At 32.9% G+C, this 11383-nt stretch overlaps 2 protein-coding genes across 6 annotated transcripts; one reads left to right on the top strand and one right to left on the bottom strand.

Moving 5' to 3' along the window:
- Window positions 1-12: 12 nt before the first annotated feature.
- On the bottom strand, window positions 13-4934 carry LOC106670935 (caltractin-like). 4 transcript variants are annotated; one of them, XM_014401619.2, is made up of 6 exons: window positions 4793-4934; window positions 4612-4724; window positions 615-836; window positions 479-560; window positions 217-401; window positions 13-152 (listed from the first exon to the last, which is right to left on the bottom strand). In XM_014401619.2, exons 1-6 carry the CDS (start codon window positions 4803-4805, stop codon window positions 60-62), a joined length of 708 nt encoding a protein of 235 aa, XP_014257105.1. In that variant the 5' UTR covers window positions 4806-4934; the 3' UTR covers window positions 13-59. The 4 variants fall into 4 exon arrangements, with proteins under 4 accessions (XP_014257105.1, XP_024083489.1, XP_024083494.1 ...); XM_024227721.1 differs by lacking the exon at window positions 4793-4934 and having other exon boundaries at window positions 4612-4755; XM_024227726.1 differs by lacking the exons at window positions 4612-4724; window positions 4793-4934 and adding an exon at window positions 2753-2828.
- On the top strand, window positions 4628-11361 carry LOC106670934 (7-methylguanosine phosphate-specific 5'-nucleotidase-like). 2 transcript variants are annotated; one of them, XM_014401617.2, is made up of 7 exons: window positions 4656-4742; window positions 5848-5972; window positions 8743-8911; window positions 9904-10126; window positions 10256-10499; window positions 10573-10689; window positions 10767-11361. In XM_014401617.2, the coding sequence occupies exons 3-7, from the start codon at window positions 8743-8745 to the stop codon at window positions 10884-10886; spliced, it is 873 nt and encodes a 290-aa protein (XP_014257103.1). In that variant the 5' UTR covers window positions 4656-4742; window positions 5848-5972; the 3' UTR covers window positions 10887-11361. The 2 variants fall into 2 exon arrangements, with proteins under 2 accessions (XP_014257102.1, XP_014257103.1); XM_014401616.2 differs by lacking the exon at window positions 5848-5972 and having other exon boundaries at window positions 4628-4742; window positions 10767-11360.
- Window positions 11362-11383: the final 22 nt, after the last annotated feature.

The raw sequence follows: 11383 nt of genomic DNA, 5'->3' as shown, positions 1-11383 counted from the left end.
AAAATACAACCATAAAAAGAAAAAGGTATTTTATTTAACTATAACCTATTTCCTTCTGTTTAAAACTCATCTTCTTGTCGATTCATTAACTTTAAAAATTCCCGTAGTGTCACCAGGCCATCTCGTTTCAAATTTGCTTCATTCATCATCTCCTGAAAAAAACGGAAACAAATAAATTCATATTGACTTGCTTTGTTGTATGTTCACTATTCCAACTTGAATTTCCTCATCGTGTAAATTTTCTCCAATCTCAAAAGCGCAGTTTTTCAAATCATCGAACGTTATTCCACCTTTTTGATCGCGATCAAAAAATTTAAATGCTCTTATCATCTCTTCGCGCTGGTCTTTTTGCTCAAGTTTCGCTAGAAATATGGCAATAAAATCTCCAAGCGAAAAATAACCTGTAACATTAGGTATTTTGATCATTAGTCTTTACTTTAAATGTATGTTTATATATTTTTTTAAGATATTTAAAAACCTTCATTTTGAGGATCATACTCCATGTTGATATTTCTTAGTTCATCATTGCTAGGTTCGAAACCGCAAGCTCTTATCAACGTCTATAAAAAATCCCTTTTAATACATGTAAATTGTACATTTTAGGTAATACATACCTTTATATCCCTAATCCCGATTTTTCCGTTGTTGCTGTTGTCCAAAATTCTGAAAGCTTTTTCTATATCTTCTCTCTGATATTGTTTTAGTAGTTGCATCGTGCAATTAGTGTACTTTCTTTTCTTCTTATCCTTCCAATCTGATCCTTGGAGGCTGGATTTACCTGAGCTAGCGAGTGTTTCAGATCTCATAGAAGCAGTCGTCATATTGCTGTTGGAAGGCTTGAAACACATTTGTCAAGTTTCAATAAAAAGCTCAATAAAACAAATTCAATTTGACAATTTTTTTTAAATATTTGTCATGGAATGAGGGAGTAGTTTGGTACTTTACTAAATTTAACTATTTCCCAGATTCTCCAAAAATAAATATTTTATCTAATACAGAAATGATTTTAATTGAATCTACTGGTTTATACTCTACCTGGAAAGAAACTGCACTTTTCATATCCATTTTCAAAGCCTGGTTTAACTTTTTAAACTACTAAAAAAATTAAAACTAACAAAAACTGAACTCTACTCAGGAAACATATGAAATGGAAAATTTTAATGAAACCATTTCAATCCTCCACACATGGTCATCATAACAACCAATTTTTTTTTTTTTTTAATTTGTTTGAATGCTGATAAACTCAACTCAATTGTTCTAATTCCAGACTGACCATTAATTTACAATATTACATAATCTATAATAATTAGAATATCCACCAGATATATTATTGGGCATTGAGTTGACAGTTTTATCACTTTAATGTACAATTTGCATTTTTTTTTTTAATCCTTTACTAGATAGATATTAGAAAGTCGACAGTAGTGATATAAGCTGGAAATTTTTTTTTAAATTATTTTTTATTTATTTTTTCCTTTGAGAACGTCACATGTGCCATATATTTTAAGGGAAAAACACACGAGGCAGCCCAAAACCCACTCGTTCAGTGGCCAGCAGCCATACCCACAACGCCGCCAAGGCGCTTTATTTTTAAGGATATGTATCCCTCTTTCTTACAATGAACATCAGAAACGTATAAAAATCATTTACATAATTTAAAATGCTATGGAAAAGTCCATGTCCCTCCCACTATCTGCAGCTCAAAGCACCCAGAGCACCTAGAAACCCACCCCTTGCAGCATTCTGGATAAGACTGCCACACCCATAGGGCAGCCACTAGATCGCCCAACCCACCCACTAATTGAATAACCAACCACGTTATTAGCCACAATGAAGCTTTGAGATTTATTTAAGTTGCTTAAAATTAAATTATCTATAGAGAATTCTCCTCTTCTCATTTTACTTCTCTACTATTCATAATAGTGGAATACAGAAAAGCTCTCTTTTTGGAAGTAGGGGGGATATTTTATTTTCTACTTTAAAAAAATATCACATCAGGAAGTGTCTTTAATAAAATTGTATGTTTTTCTTTCAATACAATTATGAGTCCATTATATTTTGTGGTCCGATTGATCAAATAACTTCTTTTTAGTTTGTGAATTTATTAAGCATCTATTTACACCATGAGATTCGTTGAAGCTTGAGATTTATTTAATGGCTATTACAATAACAATATTTAATTTTATATATTTAAATATTAGACAATACTTAAGTTTATTTAATTTAATAAATATATTAAATAATATATAATAATTATTAATAAATATATATCTACTCCACCTAAATCATTTTTCAAGCAGAATTGCTAACCAGAAACATGTTCACGTGAAATAAATAACAACCATATTAAGGGCGCAACAACAATAATAATTCACATTTTGTGGTCCGATTAACCAAATAACTTCTTTCAATTAATTATGTAAGGTGTTGGTTAAATTGGAAGTTAGTGCCACGAGCGGGATTTGAACTCACGACATTCGGCTAAATTCGCCGCTGCTCTACCATTTGACTTCAATCCACTTGGTTGAGTTGAGGAATTGGTGACCGAGTTTTTACATAAAAATTAATTAATTGAAATAATTATAAGTACTTTGGCAATGGTGACAATAAAAGTTAGAAAGTTTTGAATTCAACTAAACAATTATTTACAAATGATAGCCTTTAACGACCTGAGAAATTGATAAAAACCAGAACTTCGATTCTGAAGTTTAAAAGGATGCCATGTTAAAATTTATCGTATAATTTGACTTACAGGAGAAAGATTAGGTTCAGATTTTCTACATGCCACTTGTGAAATTTTTTCTTATAATAAGTACACAATGAGTCTTACAACAATTAAACTTGCAAGTAAATTCAGTCACTAACAATAGCAAGTGCAAATTTAAAAATAAGTTTAAACGACCTCAAAACGCAGAGATAAAATGTCTAATAGATCAATACCAGTTGTAACATATAGGCCAATAAAGATAACGTCAATACAATAAAATATTGAATATTGTAACACACTGATCTTTAAAATAGAACAATGATGGAATGGAGAATCTGGCTGCTTGCCCTAGGGTTGTTTGCCGGGCTACTTGCTTTGGTTTGCCTCCCCCTTCTTTGAGCTTTTTTGTGGTTTTATGTGGCCCAAAAAAATTGTAACAATTCAGGTTGCAAATGGAAACAATGCCACATTTAAATTTGAATTCATAAAGGGCATCCATAAGTAAAAAATGAAATTTAACAAGTAACATCAGGCAAAGCAAAGTGCCTAACTAATTGATTTCAGCGTAAACATAGTAAAATGCATCTTTCTACTGATAGAATTAATTTGGTTAAATCAGTTGAGCATTAGTTCAAGTGATAATTAGTTCTTTCCAGAATCAGAAAAACTGTTAGACAGCAATTGCTTGTGTTTTGGATTAAGATTATATTTGGTGGGATGAGGGATGTGGTCCTGTGAATTGAATTTCAGCAAATATGAATAGTAGTCAGTCAATCACCTTTAAGTTTGAATTAAAATTTACAGATTTGGAATAGTGCCAAAAGGGGAAAGAGTTGCCCTCAGAGCCCTTTGGGAGCTTTTGAATCGCCATTCTGAACCTATAGCAACCTGGTGAGTCCCAATTCATCACAAAATTTAGAAAGAAGGGCTGTAACACTCTTCTAGTCCTAGCAATTCAGATTCAGTCGTTGGAAATGTTGGGACTGAATTTCCAAGAAATTTGAAACATCTATTAAAAACTTTATAACAAAGTGGAAAGAAACACACACACGCAAAAAAAATTGATCGCATTCCACTTCATCAAAGAGTACAACGATGGAAGATATTAAAAACTTAATTTTGTCATTTGTAGACATCTTTCAGATTATTTTGCCCTGATGATGTCCTTAAAATTGGTCGAAAGCTTCACAGATATTTGAATTTCCATCCAGACCAAACCAAGATCCAGATTATTCGAGAATAAAAAAGTGGTCGATTCATATAAAACTTTAAACAATTAAGTCTAGTAAAGCCAATTTTTTTTTTCTTGAGCAGTGATTTTTGATACCAACATTTTTAAGAGAAGGAACAGTGTCTAAGTGTAGTTTAAGGAATGGGAGTGAAAAATGTGATAATTGCGATTTTCCCAATTTGGCTGGTATGTAGACATCTTTAAGATAGTTTTGCTCCCAAAGGTGACCTTAAAATTATTTGAAAGATCGGCAGATAATTGCATTTTTCCATCCAGACCATATCAAGATTCAGATTATTGGAGAGTAAAAATGGTCGATACATCTGACACTTTAAACAATTAAGACTAGTAAAGCCAAATTTTTTTTCTTGGGTAGTGATTTTCGATACCAACATTTTTAAGAGAGGGGATAATTGAATATTTTTGTCTATCCAGACCATATCAAGATCCAGAATATTTGAGAGTAAAAAAAGTGGTCGTTATATCCCCATGATTTTCCCAATGTGTCTGAGGGAAAACACATAAGAAGTCACATATTAATCATATAAATGACCTTTATTGGCTCGAAGATAAATTATCGCTTAGATAGTCGCCTATTGTAAAATAATTGCCATTAAAGATAAGAGACTCTTTGATGATAAGAACTGTCAAACGGGCTGATAAAGTAAATAACCTGCATCTTTGTATCATCCAAGTTGAAACTCATCGTTTTTATACTCTTCGATTGTGATGATGACTTTAGCCTGGGAGCTTCCAACCCTGCTGCACTGACCGACTGCTCGTCTCCTGCTAATGGATTCATTTGTAAGTCGATTTGTTTATAATTAAATTGAAAATTAAAAGTCGACCCATGCCTTTACTTATCATTCTTCTAATTGGTAACGACTAATTGAAAAAATAATAAGTTTTAGCAAATGTATAACAACGAAGTGAATACGCCCTAAAAACGAAAATTGCACAAGCTGATTGTTATATCTGGCAACACATGTAAAATGTATTTATTTTTTTATATATTTCGTAATAAAGGTTGATCAAGGCTGAAGCATATGGTAAAGCTTTTCGTGTGATGACACTGTCTATATCACATTTGATTATGTTCAACCATTTTTAAGCCCACCTCCAATTTAGTATATATTTTAACCTATACATGTTCAGCGACCAGTTTAATTATTTCAATTGATTATTCTTTTTATCTAAGGTCTTGGTTGAGTTGAAAAGGCTAGTTTCACGAGCAGAATTCGAACCCACGACCTTGAGCTACCATGACTTTGGTCCACTCTGTCACCAACTCCTCATCTCAATCTAAAACCTTTTGAATTTTCCATTTTTTGGTATTTTTTCAAATGTTATGTAATCAGGATTTGAATCTCAGTAATCACAAATTGGCCTCGGGAAGCTGTCAGCGAAGTGATAACTACTTTAACTATTATATTAATCCATATATGTTTAGAGGTCTTAATTGACATTGTTAATTATTTCAATAGTCTTTTATAAAAGGTGTAACATATATTTTAACATTTCAAATCTCAATTTTCACTGATTTTACAAAATGGCAGCCCTTAATAATTTTGTATCATCATCAGACAAATCCGGTTTTACGAATACAATAGACTCTTGTTATCTGCGCTTTCACTCTTCTGCAGTTTCCTTCCCCCCCCCTTTGTTGAGCTCTAAAGGAGAGTGGGAACTCTTGAAATATGTGTACATAAATTTATACATAACATTGACAATAGGCACACACGATACAGAAAATGTCTGATTGGTATGCAGATAGAAGAAATTGTTTCTAAGCCTGAAATTCGAAGTCTTTCCTACTATCTGCGTTTAAAAGATACAAACCAAGAATCTCTGCAGTTAACAAGATTCTGCTGTATAATTAATGAAAACTGTCATTTTTTAATCCTAAAAGGTCTGCACCAGTGTGCTGTAGGCACAGAACGGGGAATACAATAGCTCTTAAAAGGCACAGTATATTCATCCCATCAAATACATCTACATGCCAAAAGGTCTCTTTACTACTCCACCCAAAGTGTAGTAAGTATAGATGTATTTGTATCTATTACAAATATGTATATGTATGTACCCAGCTGACTATTTTGGTGAAAAATCTCAGAGTAGAAATAGGTGAAAAGTTAAACCCCACCACACAATCAAAATAAGAGAAAGAACTCATAAAATATTCTACCAACTGAGCGGGATTGCAAAAGTGAATTTGGTACTAAGCACTAAAGCCCTATTGATGGTATATAAAACAAGGAGAAAATAAATTTGGTACAATTTGACTTTGGGTCTTCTTCAATAACAAAAAAGCACAAACTTTGGCACAATTCGTGTCAAAATGGATGTATCGGGTTGTCCGGAAAATAATGCAGGATTTTAAGTTTTCATTAAAAAAAATCTATATAAAATATTCTGTTTACGTTTACAGGATTACTCATTTGTATGAATGTCAACACTTATTAATCCTCTTCCAAATGATATTGTTTGTTTACCTCTGTAGCATTCCGCTACTTGGAAATAATTCAGTCATCCTTATAATGTCAAAGCGAGAATTTCGTACGATTTTCTTTTACGAGTTTAAACTCGGCCGAAGCGGAGCCCAAACGGCTAGAAACATTAACCAAGTCTGGGGCGAGGGTTGTGTTAATGAGTGCACTGTGCAAAGGTGGTTTAAAAAATTTCGGGAGGGAGATTTCAGCCTTGAAGATGAAGAAGGTCGTGGAAGGCCTTCCTCTCTTAATGATGATGTTCTGCGATCAGTGGTGGAAGAAAACCCCAAAACAACTGTTCGAGAACTTGCAGAGCAACTCAAAGTCAGTAAAACGACCGTCGCTGACCACCTCAAGGCGATTGGAAAAGTGAAAAAACTCGAAAATTGGGTTCCACACTCATTAAACGATCGCCAAAAAAATCAGCGCTTTGATGTTTGTGCATCACTTCTTTGTCGAAACAAAAATGACCCATTTCTGGCCAGAATTGTTACATGTGACGAAAAGTGGATTCTCTACGATAACACTAGACGTTCTGGACAGTGGCTCGACAAAGGAGAAGCTCCAATACATTTTCCAAAGCCCCCAACTCATCAAAAAAAGGTAATGGTTACGGTATGGTGGGCTTCATTTGGTTTAATACACTACAGCTTCTTAAATCCTGGCGAAACCATCAATGCTGAATCATACTGTAACCAAATTAATACCATGCATCAGAAATTGGCAGTAATGAAGCCCTCTTTGGTCAATCGGAAAGGGCCCATTTTGTTGCATGACAACGCTCGACCACATGTGTCACGTGTAACGTCACAAAAATTATTGGAGCTTGGCTATGAAACTTTGCCTCACCCACCCTACTCTCCGGACCTCTCGCCTACTGACTACCATTTTTTTAGACACCTGGACCACTACTTACAACACATAATATTCAAAAATCAAACGGAACTGGAAAATGCATTTATTGACTTTATCAATTCTAAAAATTCTGAATTCTACTCAGACGGAATTAATAAGTTACCAACACGTTGGGAGAAATGTATTGAGAGTATGGGAAATTATTTTGATTAAAGAACATTGCTTTAAAGTAACTAGTTTCTTTTTTTTTGTTTAATACCAAAATCCTGCATTATTTTCCGGACAACCCAATATAAAGAAGTATTTAAATGTAATACCATAAAACTAAATGAAACATACTAAAATAACAAGGGAAAAAATTAACACAAAATTAACCATCCTCAGTGTTAAATTGTAGGGAAGAAAAAATTTTATTCTGGGGCTTTTAGCCTTCTTGATTAACAAAAAAATGTATAAACTTTGACACAATTCATGTCAAATGTATAAAGAAGTATTTAAATGTAATACCATAAAACTAAATGAAACATACTAAATAAGAATGGAAAAATTAACAGAAAATTAACCATCCTCGGTATTAAATTGTAGGGAAGAAAATAAATTTTATTCTGGGGCTTTGCACCTTCTTGAAAAAAGTACAAACTTTGACACAATTTGTATCAAAATGGATATATAAATAACTCAAAAGTCTGATGGTAGCATTTGAAGAGAACTGCCATCTGTCTAGAAGTGAAGACAAAGTGTAAAACCAATCGATAAAATTTCACTAGATATCATATCAAACTATCTGCATGAGATAATATCTTGGTTTCTGATAAGAGGGTTTTGTCTTATCCCCGATGACAACAGTATAAAAGATAAAACAGTAGAAAAAAATATTGAGATGGAGGTTTGACGTTTTGAGCTCAGAACTCTATGAAAAATCTGACTGTCTTGGTACTGGGTTTAAATTTATTTATAGCCAAGATTTTAAAAAGAGGTTTATCAGAAGAAATAAATAAAGTTTCATTATGGATTTTGTTCTTAAGTAGGATATGGCAAAATGAGCAACATTAACAAAACATTATAGACCTATATAATTAACATGCATTATAATAATGCCTGAAGTCAAAAAGTCATGAATAAAATATTGTGTATTTTCTCCAATCCATGGAATGACGTCAAATCATGTAACCAAAGCCATACCCACTGCATTACCTGGTAATGCAAAATAGATGACACAATAATGTTCACACAAAAACAATGTGTGAATCTAGCCCAAAATCATAGCCAAGTTAAAATGCAATTATGTCAATTAAATTAAAAAATAACAGAGAGATTACTCTATTTTTTTCACATTAAAAATATAATAATTTTATACTAAAATATAGGAATTGATTAGTGAATACTATTCAAGTTTTATAACTCTCTGATATTTTTATTAATGCAAATTACTGGACAGTAATACCTTCTTTGTTTCCTAGATGCCAGAATTGACTGCTAGTCATGTCAAGATGAAAGACAAAAATCTTGTGATAGAAAAAATACAAAATATAATAAATGGTGGGGTTGAAAAGCTCCAAATAATTACTGATTTTGACCGGACGTTGAGTAAACATCATCACAATGGAGTGTTGTCAATGACCAGTAATAGTGAGTATTTTTTCATTATTTTACCTTATCCTGGAATCCTATTTGACTGACTTCAGAGCGAATAATGAATCCTCAAATATCAGACCAATGCACGTCAGCATCCTACAATGGAGCATCTTGGTCTAATCCAGTATTTCTACTGCTGACTTTCTTACAAACCCCAACACAAAAATTACCACTTATGCACATAACACTGCAATTCTATCTATAACCCATATCTTACCCAACCCCCAATATCTGAGAACTGCTTGAGTTTATCAAAGACTGGTGTTAATAGTTGAGGACAAAACTGGCTGAGGAAAAATATACATAGCATATATTTACATTGAAAAAACAGTCTTGGCCTCAACTAATCATCAAGGAGATTTCTACTTACACAAGCAAGATACTTACTACCAGAGACTATACCAAGATAGCAGATATGGTGACAGATGTGGAATCTTCACACAAGACTTATGTAACAACAATTTAACAGAAGACTTAGATAACTAGAAATAAGACAGAAGACTAGTACAGAAAGCTGTTTTGACCATCAAAACTCAGCTAACTCTATATTAGACATTACTGCGACCACTCAGGATATACTGAGTAGAACTGCAGGGGTTCATGAAGCCATCCAATATCTACTGCCTTACTACATCATTAACCTCACCAACCAAACCTCAAAATTCTTTTTGTGAACTGATCCAGTCCCAAATTCCAAAAATTCTTCATCCAGCTTTTGATCCATTCTAGCCCTACTGCCCTAGCCTTTTCTACACTTTTCTATCCTGAGAACCTGCCAAGTCGCCTTTAACAAAAATGGCTTCATGCCCTGCCTGCCCCTTATCCCTCATACTGAGTGCCAGAGTTGACAGGTCTTCCTGTGAGCACGACATGAGTGCTGTGCTGGCTGTTAGTGTTGTCACCAGGAGAAAAAAGCATATATGCTCAAATAATTTTTTTAAGAAAAACAGTTTTTTTCGTGTTTAACCATATTAACAATATTTCAGATATTTACAAGTTAATTCCAACACTACCGAGAGAATTTATAACAGGCACAGAACAACTCTATACCAAATACAGGGCAATAGAAGAGAATCCTCAGATGTCATTAGAAGATAAATTACCGTTTATGGAAGACTGGTGGAGATTGAGTTTCCAATTGTTTATCGGTTTGCCATTTAACCAGGGTGATATTAACCAAGCAGTGAGAGATTCCAAGATTGTTCTCAGGTAAAGAAAGCAATTGGCAACACCCTTAAATAAAAACCCTTTGTTTCAAAATTGTTTTCACAAAAAAATCGATTTTCTTATTTTGGTTTCTTGATCTTTTTTCTATTATTGCTTCCCTTTACTGTTTAGGACAGGCACTGATTTGGCATTCAAAAACCTGAACAAATCCAAAATACCAGTTCTTGTTTTCTCTGCAGGTCTAGGGAACGTTGTTTCGACAATACTGAATGAGTACAATTTGTCTTTTGATAATGTGAAAGTTATATCCAACTTTTTCCAAGTTGAAAATGAGAAAATTGTTGGTTTACAGGGTGGATTGATACATGTTTTCAACAAAAACCAACACGCCATTGAATATACAACATATTTTCAGGTACTTTTTTTAACGTTTAAATAAGCATCTTGCAGATTATACAAAAGTAATAATAAAGTGAAATGTGTTTTAGGACTTAAAAGATCGAATTAATGCAATCGTGATGGGCGATTCTTTAGGAGATGCGAATATGAGCGATGGGTTGCAAGGAAATGGATACATCCTTAAAATAGGATTTCTAAGCTCTCATGTTAGTATGAAAACCCAGGCTAGAAATTATTCAAAATAACAACAAAATCTACATTTATAATTATTTTATTATTGCAGATTGATGAGTACCTGCCTCAATATTTGGAAAAGTTTGACATAGTTCTACTCGACGATCAAACGATGGACTTGTTTAATGCACTGATTGAGAAAATTGTATCAGCAAGAGGCTTAAATTAGCAAAGGATATTTAAAAATCACACCTTCCTTTTGAAATGTTGGCATCTTATTCTCATTAAGGAAAATAAACGCTACCTATTATTTCAGTAAATTGAGACGGAATTTTAATTTCAATATTGTCAACTTATTTTGATGATATTGTTTTAATACTTGCATTGATGTTTTTAATTAAATATTTATTGATAACTAATTTACATAATTATTGCTTTAATAACAGATTTTGGAAATTGTCTGTGAACTTATTTATTGTTTTAAATTATTTGTTGAAGTTTATTGGTTATTAACTTATTTTGATGATGATGCTTGTTGTTGTAAGCTGTTAAATTATAGAAAGTTGATATTTAGAATTCTTTTTAATCAGCTATTTACTGCCTTATATAAACTTACCTATTTATGTTAAAACTGTGTCTACTTAATGCACTCTTTTTGTATGCACTTTCTGACCAAGAAAACCCAAGACCTACAATTTTTATGGATTTTATTTTTATTTTATCGTT

Source organism: Cimex lectularius, unplaced genomic scaffold, assembly GCF_000648675.2.
Source record: "Cimex lectularius strain Harlan isolate CLEC.00 unplaced genomic scaffold, Clec_2.1 scaffold38, whole genome shotgun sequence".
Classification (NCBI taxonomy): domain Eukaryota; kingdom Metazoa; phylum Arthropoda; class Insecta; order Hemiptera; family Cimicidae; genus Cimex; species Cimex lectularius.
Note: the sequence above shows the minus strand (reverse complement) of the source record. Positions and strands in the feature narration are given on the sequence as shown.

What these genes read in the sequence shown, in the direction of transcription:
- LOC106670934 (XM_014401616.2), top strand. An exon ending in GATTCCAAGATTGTTCTCAG is followed by an intron (nt 10,127 to 10,255) that starts GTAAAGAAAGCA and finishes TTTACTGTTTAG; the next exon opens with GACAGGCACTGATTTGGCAT. An exon ending in TAGGATTTCTAAGCTCTCAT is followed by an intron (nt 10,690 to 10,766) that starts GTTAGTATGAAA and finishes TTATTATTGCAG; the next exon opens with ATTGATGAGTACCTGCCTCA.
- LOC106670935 (XM_024227721.1), bottom strand. Translation starts at nt 4,740, where the DNA reads ATGAATCCATTAGCAGGAGACGAGCAGTCGGTCAGTGCAGCAGGGTTG. An exon ending in TGGATGATACAAAGATGCAG is followed by an intron (nt 837 to 4,611) that starts GTTATTTACTTT and finishes ATGTGTTTCAAG; the next exon opens with CCTTCCAACAGCAATATGAC. An exon ending in TACACGATGAGGAAATTCAA is followed by an intron (nt 153 to 216) that starts GTTGGAATAGTG and finishes CGTTTTTTTCAG; the next exon opens with GAGATGATGAATGAAGCAAA.